The sequence below is a fragment of the Microcebus murinus genome, chromosome 8 (assembly GCF_040939455.1).
Source record: "Microcebus murinus isolate Inina chromosome 8, M.murinus_Inina_mat1.0, whole genome shotgun sequence".
Taxonomy (NCBI): domain Eukaryota; kingdom Metazoa; phylum Chordata; class Mammalia; order Primates; family Cheirogaleidae; genus Microcebus; species Microcebus murinus.
This window is the reverse complement of record NC_134111.1, coordinates 75,498,453-75,518,536: the sequence shown is the minus strand read 5'-3', so window position 1 is coordinate 75,518,536 and position 20,084 is coordinate 75,498,453. Positions and strand designations below refer to the sequence as shown.

Here is a 20,084-nt window from a genome sequence, read left to right as displayed (position 1 = left end):
TAGAGTGAGTGCCGTGGCGTCAGCCTAGCTCACAGCAACCTCAAACTCCTGGGCTCGAGAGATCCTTCTGCCTCAGCCTCCCGAGTAGCTGGGACTACAGGCATGCGCCACCATGCCCGGCTAATTTTTTTATATACATATCAGTTGGCCAATTAATTTCTTTCTATTTATAGTAGAGACGGGGTCTCGCTCTTGCTCAGGCTGGTTTTGAACTCCTGACCTTGAGCAATCCGCCCGCCTCGGCCTCCCAGAGAGCTAGGATTACAGGCGTGAGCCACCGCGCCCGGCAAGTGCTCACATATTCTTATGAAATTGAAGTGAATTATCTCTTATTCTCAGCTGTCAATATAAAAAACTGAAAAGATTTTTTTTTTTTTTTTGAGACAGAGTCTCACTTTGTTGCTCAGGCTAGAGTGAGTGCCGTGGCGCCAGCCTAGCTCACAGCAATCTCAAACTCCTGGGCTCAAGCAATCCTGCTGCCTCAGCCTCCTAGAGTAGCTGGGACTACAGGCACATGCCACCATGTCCGGCTAATTTTTTCTATATATATTAGTTGGACAATTTCTTTCTTTCTATTTATAGTAGAGATGGGGTCTCGCTTTTGCTCAGGCTGGTTTTGAACTCCTGACCTCGAGCGATCTACCTGTCTCGGCCTCCCAGAGTGCTAGGATTACAGGCGTGAGCCACCGCACCCGGCCTAAAAAGATCTTTGAAGTAGTTCATACAAAAGTATGAAGCATGAATAAGATTTTGTGGTATGATACAGAAAATAGTGCTGTCAACTTATTAATTCAGCAAACATTAATTTATTTAACAAGCATATTGATTCTCTTCAAAGTGTCATGCTCTGTGCTTAACCAGAAATATAAAGGGTAGTAGAGTAAGGCATGTCATTAAGGAACTCAAATCTGGTAGGAGAGACAGATTTGCAAACAAGTGGTTATAATGGATAAGTTAGCAGTATGGGAGCATTGTACAGAGTGATCAGGGAAATCTTATTGTCTGAGTGGTCTTGAAAAGGGAGGCAGGTGGGAAAGGGCATTCTAAGCAGAGGGCATCAGCACATGCAGAGATAGTTGAGATAAGGGTAGAGGGTGCCATGTTTAAGGAATCGTATAATAGATAGTTCATTATGGCTGGAGGATAGGATATTTGCTAATAGAGGTAGGAGAATAAGGTCGAATTTCTAGGCAGGGACTAGCAAATGAAGGACCACTATATGTCAGCTAAGTTTGAATTTAACCCTGAAGATTATGAGCAGATTGGATTGTATTTTAGAGAGATGGCTCTGGTGGCAATTTGGAGAAATGAAGAGAGCAAGACGGGGTGTCACTTATGCTGTTGCAGTAATGTTAGTGAGCAACCGTGAGTGCCTGATTTAAGGCGATAGAATGGAAAGAATGTGATAGGCTTGAGAGCCAGTAAGAAATAGAATTGTTAAGTATGAAGTTTAAGAGAGGAAGAGGAGCCAAAGGCAACCCCCAAGTTTCTGTTGTTGGCAGCTGAGCTTATGGTAACCATTTATTGTTATTGGGAGTCCAGGAGGAATTGTATTTTGTTTTGATTTTGGTTTTTAGAAACGAGTTTACACTTACAGAGAAAGTTGAGATAAGGCATTTGGTTTTGGACACTTTCACGTTGCGGTACCCAAGGGACATGCAAGTGGAGATATTCACACATTTGGATAAATGTGAAACTCAGTAAAATTGTCAGGTTGGAGGGTATGATTGAATCATTCGTATCTGAGAAGTAGTTGGAATCATGAGTCACCCAGGGAAACAAAAAAGTAGAGGATTGAAGACATGGAATTGAAAGGAGGACCAGTGTTTAAAGAAATGGCAGAGATGAAGAGAGAATGAAATCTTGGAAGCCAAAGGTAGAGAGTTTTCAAGGTATAATAGAACTCATCAGTGTCTGTTGTTTTAGAGGGTTAAAGATGAAATTGGAAGTGTCCATTGGATTTTAGCAATTAGGAGTCCATCTGGTAACCTATTGGTGAGGGCAGTGTCAAGGTGGAATGGTGGGGCATAAACCAGATTACAGTAGGTTGAGAGTGAAAGTGAGGATAGCAAATGCTGGGTACTCTTGTAAGAAGTTTGACTTCAAAGAAAAGATGAGGACAACTACTAGAAAAGTAAGGTCAAGGGGGGAGGGTATTTTTAAGTTGAAAATAAATGTCATAAAAGATATGAGTAAATAGGAGCGTTAGAAGGAAGATGTTAATCTCATTTAGAAGGTTGGGAGAGTGTGGTAGTTCCTAGAAGAGTGTTTTATTAATATAATACTGGGGACTTCAGTAGATGGGTGAGATAGATATCCTTGAGATGATTTCAAGAGAGGTGGAGACAGGATATATATTAATATATATTCCAGATAAAGGAAAATGGGGTCACAAAAGGCTGAAGGTGGGAAGAATGCTGATGGACATATTTTGAGGAACAGCAAACAGTCCAATTTAACAAAATCCTTGGGTTTGTAAATTGGTGAGAGAAAAATGAGAACTAAGCTTGGTCATGGAAGAACTGAATGCCATGCTGTAGAGTTTGGTTCTAGGCCTCAAGTGGTGAAGCTATTGATATTTATGCTTTTTTTTTTTTGAGACAGAGTCTTACTCTTTTGCCCGGGCTAGATGCTGCGGTGTCAGCCTAGCTCACAGCAACCTCAAACTCCTAGGCTTGAGCGATCCTACTGCTATTGCCTCAACCTCCCAAGTAGCTGGGACTTCAGGCATGCACCACACCATGCCCGGCTAATTTTTTCTATATGTTTTTAGTTGGCCAATTAATTTGTTTCTATTTTTAGTAGAGACAGGGTCTCGCTTTTCCTCAGGTTGGTTTCAAACTTCTGACCTCCAGTGATTGGCCCGCCTCGGCCTCCCAGAGTGCTAGGATTATAGGCGTGAGCCACTGCGCCTGGCCGTGTTTATGCTTTTTGATCTGAGTAGTTATAGGATCAGAGGAGCTGGGCTGTAGAAGGAGAATTCCAAAGCACTGTGGATGATGGATAGGATGGGGAAGAATTCTTTTGTTCTGAGTGGCCGCTATAGCTACCCTATGATATATTGCTGGGGCAGGAGGGTGGTGGGCTGTCCTTCTTTGTGCTAACTTACATAGAACTTCTTAACACCCCCTCTTCCTTTCAGTTACAGAGGACTCAGTGATTGTTTGCTTTTTATCTCACTTCACTGCATGGAATAAGCTGTCATTGCCTTCTATATACTTAAAGAAGAAGCAGCTGTTTACTATAAATATAAATTCATAGAAATGTGGTGAGACTGTATTTGAAGACAGTCTTCTAGTTTTCAGGTGAAATACTGTCTTAATAATATTCAGTATTATCAGCTGCCATAATATTCAGTAGTCAGCAAATGTTGAAAGCACTGCAGAATGAAAAACAGGCAAGGATTCATTCTAAGGAAGTCAGTTCTGTTATCTAAGAATTTCCCTAGACCCTAGCCTGTATCTTAAAGTCAGAAGCTACTTCTAGTTTAATATATTCTATTAATTTTTTTATTTTTTTAATTTAACTTTTTTTTTTTTTTTTTTTGCCACGAGGTGTGTTTTATTTTTATTAATCATACAAACAATTTTCTATAATATCCCAGGGCAAACCGGAGAATTTGGCAGTCCGATTAGGGGTCCCCTCAAAGACCCACGGGCCGGTGGAACAGGCGCGGAGTGCCCGGGTTCACAGTGCAGCTTGTGGCTCGTGTCCATCTTGCAGGTGGCTCTTCCTCCACATCACGACTGGGGTCTCGAAGATGACGGGGATAGGGAATCCTCCAAGCTCTTAGGAAATTTCACTCCGCTTCTCCTGCTCAATGGTCTCTTTGGTCGGCAGGGTGTTCTTCTCCTGCGTCTCCGTCTTCTTCAGCTTGGCCTTATCGAAGCTGGCGATTTCTCCCATGTCCGGTTTGTCTGCCATTTTCTTAAAACAGTCCCTGGCGTCCCGCTCCGAGCCCGGCTCCTGGTGCTCCCACTCGAGTTGCTGCAGCAAGAGACCTTAACTTTTTTTTTTGAAACAGAATCTCACTCTGTTGCCCAGGCTAGAGTGAGTGCTGTGGCATCAGCCTAGCTCACAGCAACCTCAAACTCCTGGGCTTCAAGCGATCCTCCTGCCTCAGCCTCCCGAGTAGCTGGGACTACAGGCATGTGCTACCGTGTCCGGCTAACTTTTTCTGTATATTTTTAGTTGGCCAATTAATTTCTTTGTATTTTTAGTAGAGACGGGGTCTCGCTCTTGCTCAGGCTGGTTTCGAACTCCTGATCTTGTGCGATCCGCCCGCCTCGGCCTCCCAGAGTGCTAGGATTACAGGTGTGAGCCACTGCACCCGGCCTGTTCTGTTAATTTTTGAACTTAGAAAATGTAGCAGTTCTAAGTTTCTAGCATGAGATATACAGGTAATGGCTTTGTTATTTTACTTATTGTAGTATAAAATACAAAATGGTTATAGTCTTATCAAGTATGGATTAAATGTTAGACATTATTATGAGTAATAAATAAAAGTATATATTTAAGTAAGTGGATAAATTGGTGCCTAAATTGATGTAGCACATGGGGGAAAAACTACTTTTACCACACTGTTGGTGAACTTTTTCAAGGTGTACCTGTCCCCTTTACTAATAATGGTTTGCTTATTCTTGAGATATTTCTTGGTGAAGTTGTTTCAACTAATTTATTCTATAATAATAATTTCATAGTCTTTTCAATATCTCTGTTTTCTTGTCTTCCTATTTTTTTTCCCCCAGAGGTAAGGTCTTGCCAGGTTGCTCAGGCCTTGCTATGTTGCCTTGAACTCCTAGGCTCAAACCATCCTCCTGCCTCTGGCCTCCCAAGTATCTTATCTTCCTATTTTTGTCTCCTCTTTCTTTTTCCTGCTTACTCTGTTTGTGGATTTTTTCCTAATTCTAGTCCAATTCCCTTATTTTTTTTTCAGCCAACTCTTATCTTCTGAACTTAGATATAATGCTTCAGTCTAAAATAATAGATAATATAAAACTGATTGGTTTTAACTCCAGAGTACATTAGGCCAATACTTTCTATGTGATTTTCTTCCTAAATAGCCTTTGCTTATGCAAATATGATTAATTTACAGTTCTTAGTACAGTTTTGTGGTTGGAATAAATGCCTGGTGATAGGCTGTGAGAAGATAATCTTGGATTCAGAATATTTGGCTAAGAATTCATAGAGGATGAACTCCTCTGGCTGATAAGAATTGATTGTAGGGCAGTGGTTTCCAAGTTGTTTCTCTAGCCAAGCACCATTATCATCCCCTGGTAACTTGTTAGAGACAAATCCTCAGTCCCACTCTAAATCTCCTGAATAAAACACTGGGGCTAGGGCCCAGCAGTTTGTTTAACAAGTCCTTCAGGTGATTGTCATGCATGGTGAAGTTTTAGACCATTACAGTGGGATAGTATAATAAAAAAGACTCTTTAATTGATTTCTAGTGTGCTGGTGTTTGGGACTGTAATTGACTTAGGACCTTTTTTGCTTAATTGACTGGCAGAGAAAATAAATGCTCTTTGAATTCTCAGGTGCAAATTTTGTACCCTGCGTGAAGGTAGTGTATACTCAAGAGGAACTTTTTTATTGAAACTTACTTTTCTTTCAGGAGGCAAAACCTTCAACCGAGGACTTGGGGGATAAGAAAGAAGGAGAATACATTAAACTTAAAGTCATTGGACAGGTGAGTTTCATTGTTTTTCTCCTTTGATTCTCTTCCAATGTGTGAATGATTTCTCACACACAGGAAAAATTATGATTTAAGTAAAGTAAATTATTTTAAAATGACATTTTTGTTTACTACATGCATCTGTTGGAAGTAGAAGAGGTTGATCCTATTTTCTTTTTTTTTATTCTATTTTCTTAATTACTCTGGTAGGCAGTTTTATATCACTTTAATTTCTACAAATAGAAACTTTTTCTTGGTTAGGCTGCTTCATGGGCAAATATAGTGAATACTACTAGTGATTGTTAAGATAAGGCCAACCTTAAGTAGGGGCCTGTCAGCCCTTTTCCTGATCCTGTTTCCTTTCTTGGCCTCTCATTTCCCTGGACTTTAGTCTGTATTTTATTAATCATTTCTGAGATGTTAATTAAGATTAGCTGGGGGAAAAAAAAAAAGATTAGCTGAAAAGTGTTGGAGGAATTAATTTTCATAGTTACATGGGTGTGTTTGTGTTAAGGATAAAAGACAATTGGTGGAATGGTAGACTCTCACCACCCAAGTGTGAGAGTACCATTTCCCCCAATTCTCCCAAACATTGGATATTAACAGTCTTTATGATAGGTAAAACATTTTTGTTTATTTTACATTTACCTGATTATCAATAAGGTATATTTTTTGTCTGCTACATTTATATTCCTCTGTTAATTGTGTGTTCATATCCTTTTCTCATTTTTTCTGTGATTATCTTATTTAAATTTTTTACAATTAAGATATAATTCACATTCTACAAAATTTACCATTTTAAAGTGTATAATTCAGTGGCTTTAGTATTCACAAAAGCTGTGCAGTCATCACCACTATCTAATTCTAGGACATTTTCATCACACCAAAATGATAACCAGAACCTATAGCCACTCTTCTACATTCTATCTCTATGGATTTATCTATTCTGAACATGTCATATAAATGGAATCATCTTTTATTTTGATAACACGGTGGCCATGCAGTAATGAAGCAATGCATTTTTTGACAGACATACTGATCATTTTAACATGTAAGACAGATTTTCTTTGTTTATTATATTTCTTTTGTAATGAGTATAAATCATTTGAGGATGATTAGTATGTTTCAATAAAACCTGTTAGGAATGCTAAAAAGAATACTTTGGTGGAAAAATAAGTGTCAAGGTTTATGTTTCTCTATGTACCATATATGTAATTAAATAATTTTTTTTTTTTTTTTTTTTTTTTTTGAGACAGAGTCTCGCTTTGTTGCCCAGGCTAGAGTGAGTGCCGTGGCGTCAGCCTAGCTCACAGCAACCTCAAACTCCTGGGCTCGAGTGATCCTTCTGCCTCAGCCTCCCGGGTAGCTGGGACTACAGGCATGCGCCACCATGCCCGGCTAATTTTATATATATATATCAGTTGGCCAATTAATTTGTTTCTATTTATAGTAGAGACGGGGTCTCGCTCAGGCTGGTTTTGAACTCCTGACCTTGAGCAATCCGCCCGCCTCGGCCTCCCAAGAGCTAGGATTACAGGCGTGAGCCACAGCGCCCGGCCTAATTAAATAATTTGATTCAAGCAAAGCGAATAGTTTTTACGAAGAGGGATAATTTTTTTTCTTTTATCTCCTTAGGATAGCAGTGAGATTCACTTCAAAGTGAAAATGACAACACATCTCAAGAAACTCAAAGAATCATACTGTCAAAGACAGGTTTGTATGTTATGGTATTACATATAGTGCTTTGTCATTAATTTTTCTTTCATGGAAGGTTGTCAAAAGAAAAATCACATCTTACTACTTTCACCATTAGCAACTCAAGGAAAATACTCTTTTCATCCCTTCTTATACCCTGTATAATTGCCTTTTTTGTCTTGTGGCCCATTTCAAAGTTTGTATTGATAAGATGTGGAACTAGTTTGAAAAGTAACTCAGAGTTGAAAAGATAGCTCAAATGAATTTTTCTGTCCTGATGGCATACCAGTGTATATAACAACAAAGGCAAGTAATTTTTTTTTTTTTTTTTTTTGAGACAGAGTCTCGCTTTGTTGCACAGGCTAGAGTGAGTGCCGTAGCATCTGCCTAGCTCACAGCAACCTCAAACTCCTGGGCTCAAGCAATCCTCCGTCTCAGCCTCCCGAGTAGCTGGTACTACAGGCATGCGCCGCCATGCCCAGCTAATTTTTTTCTCTATATATTAGTTGGCCAATTAATTTCTTTCTATTTATAGTAGAGACGAGGTCTCGCTCTTGCTCAGGTTGGTTTCGAACTCCTGAACTCAAACGATCTGTCCACCTCGGCCTCCCAGAGAGCTAGGATTACAGGCGTGAGCCACCGCGCCCGGCCCCGGCCAGTATATTATCTTTATACATAGTACTACATATTGCTCCTATTTGTATTTCATATTTTTATCAAAAAATTTTCTTTTTAAAAAAATTCATATATAAGTCCAGTTAATTTATAAATACCATATCCTCACAGATTCTGGCCTTCATAAAAGCTAGATTATTAGATCAGTAGCTAATTCCATTAATACACCTATTCAAATTTGGGTTCTACCACTGTCTGGCTATATGACCTTGGGCAAGTTATTTGACCTCTATGTGCCCTGTTTCTCCATTAGTAAAATGAGAATTTTTTAGGGCCACTTCATGAAGATGAAATGAGATAGCCTACATAAAGGTCTTAACATGGTACCTAAAAATGCTGAATAAATGCTACCCATTATTATCATTATTAATAAAATAGAATTTTTTTTTTTTAAGATAGAGTCTTACTCTGTCACCCTGGTTAGAATGCAGTGGCATCATCATAGCCCACAGCAACCTCAAACTCCTGGCGTCAAGCAATCCTCCTGCCTCAGCCTCCCAGAGTGCTAGGATTACAGGCAGGAGACACCTCACCCAGCCAGTAAATGATTCTTGATTTGTACTTACTAGTGAAGTTATTTCCCTTTAAATGAGTCATCACCTGCAACCCATTTTTTTACATACAGGATCTCACTGTATTGCTCAGGCCAGGAGTGCAGTGGTGGTACAATCATAGTTTACCATAATCTCAAACTCCTGGCCTCAAGGAGTCCTCCCACCTCAGCCTCCTGAGTAGCTGGGTCTACTGTGTGCCACCACACCTGGCTAATTCTTTTTTTTTTTTTTTGTTTTTTGAGACAGAGTCTCACTTTTGTTGCCCAGGCTAGAGTGAGTGCCATGGCGTCAGCCTAGCTCACAGCAACCTCAAACTCCTGGGCTCAAGCGATCCTAACTGCCTCAGCCTCCCGAGTAGCTGGGACTACAGGCATGCACCACCATGCCCGGCTAATTTTTTTGTATATATACTTTTTAGTTGGTCAATTAATTTCTTTCTATTTTTAGTAGAGACGGGGTCTCGCTCAGGCTGGTTTCTAACTCCCGACCTCTAGCAATCCGCCCGCCTCAGCCTCCCAGAGTGCTAGGATTACAGGCGTGAGCCACCGCGCCCGGCCTGCTAATTCTTAAATATTTTGTAGAGATCGGAAAAAAAAAAACTATGTTGCCCAGGCTGGTTTCAAATTTCTAGTCTCAAGCAGTGCCTCCCTGTTGTCCTTGTACCCTTAGCCTCCCAAAAGTGGTGGGAGTATAGTATGAACCACTGTGCCCAACCTGTCTGTTTCCTTTTAGATGTCATTGTTGAATAGTAATTAGAAAAATACATACTAATATGTTCTGTAATATTTATAGTGCTACCTGTCCCATCACGGGTATACGGTAGCTTATCTGGCTGGCTATTGTTCTTTACCAAATTTTATAATCTGTTAAAAAATAATTTGCTTGTATAGTTGGAAGCTAATGAGAATGCTCATTCAATTTCTGGTTTTACCTTTTATGCTAGCTCACAGATTTAGGAGGGAATGAATCGAATAGCAGTTGAGAGTGTACAGGCTTAGAAATAGGTTTGGGCTTAAATTCTTGGCTAGCTGTTTAGGTTCCCTAGCTGTAAAATGAAGATAAGGTGATACCTACCTTCCAGTGTTGTGCTAAACATTTATGATTATGTGTATAAAGTACTTGGTACAGTAAAGGCCTAGCAAATAATTTGTACTCAATATATTATTATTATTATTTTTTTTTTTTTTTTTTTTTGAGACAGAGTCTCACTTTGTTGCCCAGGCTAGAGTGAGTGCCGTGGCGTCAGCCTGGCTCACAGCAACCTCAATCTCCGGGGCTCAGCGATCCTACTGCCTCAGCCTCCCGAGTAGCTGGGACTACAGGCATGCGCCACCATGCCCGGCTAATTTTTTGTATATATATTTTTAGTTGGTCAATTAATTTATTTCTATTTTTGGTAGAGACGGGGTCTCGCTCAGGCTGGTTTCGAACTCCTGACCTTGAGCAATCCGCCCGCCTCGGCCTCCCAAAGTGCTAGGATTACAGGCGTGAGCCACCGCGCCCGGCCTCAATATATTATTATGATGTTCATGATAGGATTAGCTATCTAGTTTATGTTCTAGATCTGTAAACCTTTCTTTCATGCTTGCTTTTTGTGCATTCAAGTTCCTCGTTCCTTTTATATCTTGAAAGATTTGTATATGTGTGTTGTGGATATGTGTGTATACATATATATGTATAATATATATATATTTTTTATCTTTTTAGGGAGTTCCAATGAATTCACTCAGGTTTCTCTTTGAAGGTCAGAGAATTGCTGATAATCATACTCCAAAAGAAGTGAGTATAATTTTTTCCTGAGCCAAGAAAAATTTTAAATTCTCCTTTGAACTATTTGGTTCACTGGTATTAAACTCTCTATTTTTTTTTTTGAGACTGAGTCTCACTCTGTTCCCCGGGCTAGAGTGCTATGGCGTCAACCTAGCTCACAGCAACCTCAAAACTCCTGGGCTCAAGCGATCCTCCTGCTTCAGCCTCCCGAGTAGCTGGGACTACAGACATGCGCCACCATGCCTGGCTAATTTTCTATATATTTTTCGTTGGCCAATTAATTTGTGTTTTTTTTTTGTTTTTTTTTGTTTTTAATTTTGGACGAGGTTCTGGGGCCCCAAGAGCAGGGGCCCCGGAAGTCGCCCTGCCAATTAATTTGTTTCTATTTTTAGTAGAAACGGTGTCTAGTTCTTGCTCAGGCTGGTCTCGAACTCCTGACCTTGAACGATTGGCCCGGCTTGGCCTCCCAGAGTGCTAGGATTACAGGCATGAGCCACCTGGCCTGGCCTCTTTTTCTTGAATATTCTCTGATTTCAGTGGTATATTATTTGTTGTTTTGGGTTGAACTTCCCATATTTTACCTTTAAAAATAGCAATAAAAAAGGGAGGTAGAAACTGGGAATTGAGTACTGAAATTGTTATAAGGCATATGCCACATCTTTTTTGAAGATGGACATATATCCCTAAATTTGGAAGATTTCTGGTACACTTTCATGGTGCTAGGGACCTTAATGGTTTGATTTTAATTTATGACTCATTTTGAGAATAATACAGAAACTTAGTGTATATTAATATAATAATATTTGGTTCTGTCATCTTGTTTTATGCTTTTGTTTTATTGTATGGACTGTTCTTGCTTATATATCCCCCCCCCCAACCTTGGTATCTCAAAGTGTGTGTGTGTATGTATGTATCTGTATACATAGATTCTCCTCTTTATATACAAAGTGAAATATCTGATATTTCTGATAGAACAATGCATGGTTATTTTTTAATTTTAAAAACATTTCAAACTTACTGAGTTGTGAGAATAGTGCAGTATTCTCCTGTATACCTATTCCCTAGATTCACCAATTAAGATTGTGGAGCAGTTGTTTCATCACTATATACACATATTATCATTATTGCTGAACCATTTGAGATTAAGTTGCAGATAGTCATGACCTTTTACCTCTCAATATTTTAGTGTGTTATCTCCTAAGAGCCACAGTTCAATGATTGAATTTAAGAGATTTAACATTGATACAGTATTATTATTGAATGTGCAATTAAAATAGATTTTGCCATTTGTCCCAATAAGATTCTTTATAGCCATTTTTTTTTTTTTTTTTTTGAGACAGAGTCTCACTTTGTTGCCCAGGCTAGAGTGAGTGCCGTGGCATCAGCCTAGCTCACAGCAACCTCAAACTCCTGGCCTCAAGCGATCCTCCTGCCTCAGCCTCCCAAGTAGCTGGGACTACAGGCATGTGCCACCATGCCTGGCTAATTTTTTCTATATATATTAGTTGGCCAATTAATTTCTTTCTATTTATAGTAGAGACGAGGTCTCGCTCTTGCTCAGGTTGGTTTCGAACTCCTGAACTCAAACGATCTGTCCACCTCGGCCTCCCAGAGAGCTAGGATTACAGGCGTGAGCCACCACGCCTGGCCTATAGCCTTGTTTTTTTACCTGACCCATCCAGAATATGCATTCTAACTAGTCATCATGCCTCTTTAGCCTGTTTTAATCTATAACAGTTCCTCAGTTTTTTTAAATCACATTGATAGTTTTTAGCGAGTATAAGCCAGTTTTTTTTAGAAAGTCCTTCAATTTGGGCTTGTCTGTCTCGATTAGATTAAGTTTGCCTTTTTAGTGAGGGTAGCACGGATTGAAGTTGTGTATATCTGAGTATATCACATCTGAAGGTATATGATGTCTATCTGTCCCATTATAGTTAATGTTAACTTTGGTCACTTAAGGTGGTAACTGCCAGATTTATCTACTACAAGATTATAATGTTCCCTTATAATTGATGTTATTTTGAGGGGATGCTTTGTAACTGTATGAATATCCTTTCCTTCTTTAGATATTGGCCAAGTGGAGGCCACTTCAAATTGGCATCTGTGTTGTTTTTGACAATTATATATATATATATATACATATATATATATATTATATATATATATATTATTTTTTTTGAGACAGAGTCTCACATTGTTGCCCAGGCTAGAGTGAGTGCCGTGGCATCAGCCTAGCTCACAGCAACCTCAAACTCCTGGGCTCAAGGAATCCTGCTGCCTTACCCTCCCGAGTAGCTGGGACTACAGGCATGCACCACCAGGTGGCCTGGCTAATTTTTTATATATATATTATTTGGCCAATTAATTTCTATTTATAGTAGAGATGGGGTCTCACTCTTGCTCAGAGCTAGTTTCGAACTCCTGACCTTGAGCAATCCGCCCGCCTTGGCCTCCTGAGTAGCTGGGATAACAGGCATGTGCCACCATGCCTGGCTAATTTTTTTCTATATATTTTCAGTTGGCCAATTAATTTCTTTGTATTTTTAGTAGAGACAGGGTCTCGCTCTTGCTCAGGCTGGTTTCAAACTCCTGACCTGAGTCCTCCGCCTGCCTACGCCTCCCAGAGTGCTAGGATTACAGGCGTGAGCCACCTCACCTCGCCCAGCCTAACTAGTACTTTTAATCAATTTCAGGAAATTTAATAATATTAGAATACTTTTATCTTAATCTACACCTACTTTTGTCATTTGTCCCAATTATGTCATTAATAACAAATTTTCTGCATCACAGGATCCAGTTCAGTATCACATATTTTATTGTGCTCTCTTTATTTACTTTCAATTTGAAATAGTTCCTCAGCCTTTTTTGTTATTCATAATATTGACATTTTTAAAGAATGCAAATCAATTATTTTCTGGAAAGTCTCTCATTTTGGACTTGTCTATTTCCTCCTTGCTAAATTCAGGTTATGTATTTTTGGCTGGAATTCTAAATAAATGGATGTATCTTTCTTAGGTTGTACTATCTGGAGCATCTGAAGTTTCTTATTGGTGTATTAATTTTGATCACTTAGTTTAAGTGTTCTTTTTTCCTACTGTCTATTACTGTTTTTCTTGTTATAATTAAGTAATCTGTGGGACATACTTTGAAACTATGTAAACAACTTCTTATCAAAAGTTTCCCCTAGATTTAGCATCCCCTGCTTTCTTGAGCACTTACTTTCTTGGCATAATAAATGTTCCAAACTCATCTTGTACTTTCCTTGTCCTAACTTAGCATAATCTCTGGCACCCAGTAGATACTTAATATGTTTTACCGACACTTTTCCTTACTATAATTAAGAGATTATCTTTTCAGAGAAATGTTGGGGCAGTGGGAGAGAGTAGGCATTTAGAGAGTGACCTCCTTGTGCTATTTGTTCACTTGTCTCTACTAATGTACTTGTTGGAGCTTGTAGCTTCATAGTCTCTATAGCTTGAGGACACACTTTATCTTCCTGATTTGAAGGTTCCTTATAACATTTGGAATTTTATTTCTTGCTATATTTATCAAGCCATATGTGCAATTAAAATTAAGTTTTAAAAGCATCTTTAATAGTATTTTAATATTCATATATGTGCCATAATCAAGATAGCTTGCTTAACACTAGAGCTGATCTGATCACTATAAAATTCTAAATCCACATCAGTCTGTTATTTTTAGATTTGTTTAGCATATCTTAATTTTCATATTTATAATTTTGCCTAAAAATGTCATTTATAAAATACAAAACTTTCTCATTGGAAGAGATTACTGATCTTAGACTTCCTTTTAAAATTTTATTTTCCATTTGTTTTTGTGATCCATTGTAGTTTTCAGTGGAAACAATGCTAGTTTTTGTTTTTAGTCTGCCTATTACAATGCTTCTCTGCCCTGCCTGCTGTGCTAAGAAGGCACTAACAATGCTTCTCTACCCTGGCTGCATACCAGAATCAACAGATTCAGTCTTGTTCTCACTGAGGATAACACCTGAGTTCTGTGTGATACTGTGTCCCTTTATATACTGTCTTTTCTTTTCTGATAGTTAAAAGTAATAAAAATTCAAACTACTAAAGGATATAAAATAGAAAATAAACGTAACCTGAGTAGCTTTGTATTTTTGTTTCTCAGTGACAATCATTGTTAATAGTGAAAAAAATTACAGAATATTTTCAGTGCATATAAAGCACATCAAAAAATAAAAAGATAATTGCTCATACTTAATGTTCTGTAAAAGGCATTTTAAAGGACCTCTTTTTCTTTCTGTAAGAATTAAAGAAGAGATGGACTAAAAAGTCTAGCTTATAAAACTGTAGCTATTGAATAAGAGTAGATATATAGATAGGTTTTCTGCATTAAGAGTAGTCACTATCAAAGAAAATGATAGTTATATGCTAGAAGGACAAATGAACCCTTAGGCAGTATTTTTCTGACTAAGACCACATATATTTTAAAGTGAAATCAAGTTTTTTGAAAGAATTGAGATTCTATCAAGTAATTACATCTAAAAGTAAAATGCTTTTTAGAAAATATGTCATCAAACAATTATTTAACCTATTAAATACATGTTTTGTTTTAACATCTCAAAAACACTTCAGTTTTATGTAGTGAATAAACTGGGAAGTGAAATTGACTCAGGAAAGCAATATGAATAACTGGATAGACATAGCATCAAGAAAAAAGACAAACCTCTATGCTCTTTAAGTTGAAGGAGATAGGATTTTTTTTTTTTTTTTTTTTTGAGACAAGAGTCTCGCACGCTGTTACCTAGGCTAGAGTACCATGGTGTCTTGCCTAGTTCATAGCAACCTAAAACTCCTGGGCTCAAGCAATCTTTCTGCCTCAGCCTTCCGAGTAGCTGGGACTATAGGCATGTGCCACCATGCCCAGCCAATTTTTTCTATATATTTTTAGTTGTCCAATTTCTTTGTATTTTTAATAGAGATGAGGTCTCCATCTTGCTCAGACTGGTTTTGAACTCCTGACCTTGAGCGATCCACCCGCCTTGGCCTCCCAGAGAGCTGGATTACAGGCATAAGACACTGTGCCCGGCCAAGATAGGATTCTTTTTTTTTTTTTTTGAGACAGAGTCTCACTTTGTTGCCCAGGCTAGAGTGAGTGCCGTGGCGTCAGCCTGGCTCACAGCAACCTCAATCTCCAGGGCTCAGCGATCCTACTGCCTCAGCCTCCCGAGTAGCTGGGACTACAGGCATGCACCACCATGCCCGGCTAATTTTTTGTATATATATATTTTTAGTTGGTCAATTAATTTATTTCTATTTTTGGTAGAGACGGGGTCTCGCTCAGGCTGGTTTTGAACTCCTGACCTTGAGCAATCCGCCCGCCTCGGCCTCCCAAAGTGCTAGGATTACAGGCGTGAGCCACCACGCCCGGCCCAAGATAGGATTCTTAATGTTAAAGGAGTGTAACTATGGATCTTGTATCGTTTCACACTTTAAATTGGTGGCCGCAATTGCAGCCAATGTTAAAATAGTGCTTTTATATTCCACTAACATATTTTTCTTTTCTGTTACAGCTGGGAATGGAGGAAGAAGATGTGATTGAAGTTTATCAGGAACAAACGGGGGGTCATTCAACAGTTTAGATATTCTTTTAATTTTTTTCTTTTCCCTCAATCCTTTTTTATTTTTAAAAATAGTTCTTTTGTAATGTGGTGTTCAAAACGGAATTGAAAACTGGCACCCCATCTCTTTAAAACATCTGGTAATTTGAATTCTAGTGCTCATTATTCATTATCGTTTGTTTTCATTGTGCTGATTTTTGGTGATCAAGCCTCAGTCCCCTTCATATTGCCCACTCCTTTTTAAAAATTACATGTGTGCACAGAGAGGCCACTGTTTTCAGGACTGTGCATTTTCAGGCTTATGATAAATAAGATCGACCAATGCAGGTGTTCATAATGACTTTACAATTGGCCCTGAAGTTCTAGCATGTGATTGCTTCACTCCTGGACTGTGACTTTCAGTGGGAGATGGAAGTTTTTCAGAGAACTGAACTGTGGAAAAATGACCTTTCCTTAACATGAAGCTACTTTTCAAATTTGAGGGTCTGGACCAAAAGAAGAGGAATATCCAGTTGGAGTCAAGATGACAGAAAAGGTGAGAGTAATGAATAACTCCAAAGATGGCTTCACTGAAGAGAAGGCATTTTAAAGATTTTTTAAAAATCTTGTGAGAAGATCCCAGAAAAAGTTCTAATTTTCATTAGCAATTAATAAAGTTATTCATGCAGAAGTGTATACAATAGAACACTGCTCTTTTTGATTTTATTTGTACTTTTTGGCCTGGGAATATGGGTTTTGAATGGACACTGTCTGTACCAGCTTCATTAAAATAAACAATATTTGTAAAAATCATACTAATGCTCATTTTATTTTAATTGTATAGGAAGTAAGAACATGCCTAAAGTGAGGTTTTCTTGCAGAATACTGGAAATTGTTTACACATGGTACAATTTTTTTTCTTCATTACTGTACAGTGATGATGTTAATGACTTTGAAGCACTGAAGTTATTGAAGTGCCTTCTGAATCAAGGATTTAATTAAGGCCACAATACCTTTTTAAATACTCAGTGTTGTGTTTTTTAAAAACTTGATATTCCTGTATGGTGCATATATATGATACAGTTACCCAATCATGTTGAATAAATGGGCATGCAAAAAATTCTTAATTGATTCATTAATAATTTCAGTTCGCCCTTTAACAGTTTAAAAAATGTTCTCTGCTTTAGTTAAATTTTGATATATTTTGTTTATATTTTCATTTTATTTCTTTATGTCTGAAATAGTTAAACTTTTTGTAAAGTTAAAATACCAGATTAGTTTGTTCCTGTTAGGGGGCTTAAATTTTCCTTTTAACTCTTTGATGAATCACAGAATTCAGAGTATCTGTGCATACACATAATTCAGTTTCATGTTAATCCAAATAGAGTGTCGTCTGACTACTTGAGAAGACCAAATAAAACCTATATTGAATACATTTAATAAACTATTACAGCTTACATACCCTATTCAGGTCACCTGTTGAGAAATAGATTGGCTTGATCTTATAATTCTTATATTTGATCCTAACTGAAAAATTATTTGTATTATTTAAGTTAGAGCTTTTAGATTGTCATCTGGCATTTATCATTATATTAATTAAATAGTGACAAGGAATTAGGCTCATTTTTAGAAAATCTTCATGGGTTGCATATTTCTGTCAAGATTGGCTATTTGAGCTATCCAGAATGCATGAATATATAGTTTGGTGTCTTGATTTTGTTTGCATCTCTAAATGTCTGAAGGCTCTCAGTATTTAGGTGGTGGAGCTTAGCTAATGGGGAAGTGATTTTTTTGTTTTTAGTTTATTGGATTCTTCTAAATGCATTGCACTCGGCTATGGTTAACTTAAAAATGTGCTTATTTGGTGTAGTAGTACTGATAAAATAGGCATTTCATAGCAAAAATTTAATAGAACATCAGATTTCTGAAGGGACCTTGAATAACATTTAGTGTAGCCACTCTATCTGGTGCTTGACTGCAGCATCCTAAATTTGTAAAAGAAGGGAGAAAATAAAGTCAGTAATGATTAATTTCCCCCACCAGGATGTTTTCCTTGAGTGTTCATTCTTCTGTTCTTGGTTGAATTATTTGAGATGCTTTTTTCACATCTGATAAAGTACTATTGAATGAATTGATTGAATGAACGAATGAGCAAGTAGGGTCTAGAAGCTTGAGGAAAAGTTTAAATGACATATTTAAGTTTACTATGACTGACATTAGCTAGTATTTTGGCCATTTCTATTTAAATTTTACATAAAACAAAGAGTTAAAATAAGCATTAAGTCTAAGCAAGTCCAATAACAGCAATACAGAATCCAGATTAGGTTCAATTTCCGGTTGTAGAGGTACAATTTCTGTAGAAAGCAAGTGCCTTATGCACATTAATAAAAAGTATGAGGGAGTTTCTTGCAAACATTAGGCTTTTCCATTGTGGACAGTGAAGCATAGAGTAGGGCCAAAGGAAATTTGTGGGAAAATTCAGGTTCAGATGCTGCTTGATTTATTATTAATAATAACATCCTTTTATGTAACTTGTTTGCTAAAGCTCTTTCATCCCCTTTAACGATCATTCTATGACAGATACTTTATTAAAATGGATATTTTATTAGATATTTAAAAAGATGATAAAGATAAATTTCAAGACCCTTTCTGATAGAGTCAGTGTATTTTTTTTTAATTTCAGAGGTACAAATTTTTTTTAATTTAAGGGGTACAAATGTTTTTGTTACATGGATAGCTTTTGTAATGCTTGAGTCAAGGCTATGTAATTATGCCCATCAGCTGAATAGTGTTCATTGTACCTGTTAGATAAGGTTTTGCTCCTTCCCATATCCCCCCTCCCAGTCTAATTTTTTTAACTGGGGAAATTTTGTGAGTGGTTGGTTCTTCAAAGCACAGTTAAAGGGCAAAAACTTAAGATTTTATTAGTTTTCAGGGTTCAAGGATAATGCTGTCCAATAGGACTTCCTGCCATGATCGAAATGTTCTATATCTGTGCTGTCCTGTGCAATAGCCAGTAGCCACATGTGGCCATTGAGCACTTGAAATGTAGCTGTTATGACTGAGGAATTTAACTTAAGTTTATTATTATTATGATTATTTTGAGACAGGGTCTTGCTCTGTTGCCAGGACTGGAATGCAGTGATATCATCATAGCTCACTGCAACTTCATACTCCTGGGCCTTCATTTTTTGTATAGATGAGTGTCTCCATCTTTTGTATTCTGTCATGCTATGTTGCTCAGGCTGGTCTTGAACCCCTGGCCTCAAGTGATCCTCCTACCTTAGTTTCCTAAAGTGCTAGGATTACAGGCATGAGCCACAGCCTGGCCTAATTTAGAATAGCTACATGTAGCTGGGCAACATTATTTGACAGTGCAGTTCTAGAATCAATACTTTTAGGATGGGAGAATAGCATCAGAAATGGCTCATTATGCTGAAATGAACATGTATCAAGTATCAAGTGATTACAAATATACCTTGTTCTGAATAGACATTAAATTTTAGATTTTTAGGATGAAATCATTGTGGTTTTGCTTTATAAAGAGGTTTAAAGTAAAATTCTTAATACATGAATAGATAAATTAGCTCCTCTTAGCTAATTCAGAATTGTTTGCATTACAAAATTTCCATTTACCTTCAACTCTTTCAGGCACATTGACTAAAATGAAATATTTTGGTTATCCTAAGACCATGTTAGTGCTTCAGACAGAAATTATGAAATTATAGACAGTTTTACGCACCAAAGCTTCTGGATTTATGTGGTTGTAGAAAACAACAGATTTAGGTGAGTGAAAAGTTTAATTGGATTGAACAAAGTGTGTGGCGTGGAGAAGTGGTGGGAATGGAGGTTCTAGGCTTAAGAATATCTTTGGCATGGATTCAGGAGAAACAGATAACTGGAACTAATTGGGTTTACGATGGAACTTAATTATAAAAGGAAGTTTCTCTTTTTTTGTTACCACCTCCCAACTTACTTTTTAGTTTTCTTCTAGCCTTAAGGCCTGGGCATTTGTAGGAACTGGAAATAAGAGTAAACCCATGGTCTGGAAATACTCTGTGTCCACTGCAGGCCACTGGCTTCCTTAAGGAGCTCTTGATGGAATCGAAGATGTTTCTCCAAAGCAGCTTTTTGC

At 37.8% G+C, this 20,084-nt stretch overlaps 3 protein-coding genes across 4 annotated transcripts in view; 1 reads left to right on the top strand and 2 right to left on the bottom strand.

The window, feature by feature from the left end:
* SUMO1 (small ubiquitin like modifier 1) overlaps positions 1-16,655 on the top strand; it is a 27,367-nt gene extending 10,712 nt beyond the window's left edge. The window contains exons 2-5 of one of the 2 annotated variants that reach the window (XM_012738967.3): positions 5,615-5,689; positions 7,310-7,387; positions 10,306-10,377; positions 15,923-16,655. In XM_012738967.3, the coding sequence (XP_012594421.1) occupies positions 5,615-5,689; positions 7,310-7,387; positions 10,306-10,377; positions 15,923-15,991 (294 nt within the window). In that variant the 3' untranslated portion in view covers positions 15,992-16,655. The remainder of the gene's footprint in view (positions 1-5,614; positions 5,690-7,309; positions 7,388-10,305; positions 10,378-15,922) is intronic. The other variant, XM_076005818.1, reaches the window with a different exon arrangement.
* LOC142872375 (thymosin beta-10) lies at positions 3,530-3,996 on the bottom strand. Its single transcript, XM_076005819.1, has one exon. The coding sequence runs from the start codon at positions 3,922-3,924 to the stop codon at positions 3,790-3,792; it is 135 nt and encodes a 44-aa protein (XP_075861934.1). The 5' UTR covers positions 3,925-3,996; the 3' UTR covers positions 3,530-3,789.
* The window catches only part of KIAA2012 (KIAA2012 ortholog), a 106,998-nt gene continuing 102,908 nt past the window's right edge, over positions 15,995-20,084 (bottom strand). Inside the window, exon 23 of the mRNA XM_076005820.1 lies at positions 15,995-20,084. Within this exon, the coding sequence (XP_075861935.1) occupies positions 19,946-20,084 (139 nt within the window). The 3' untranslated portion in view covers positions 15,995-19,945.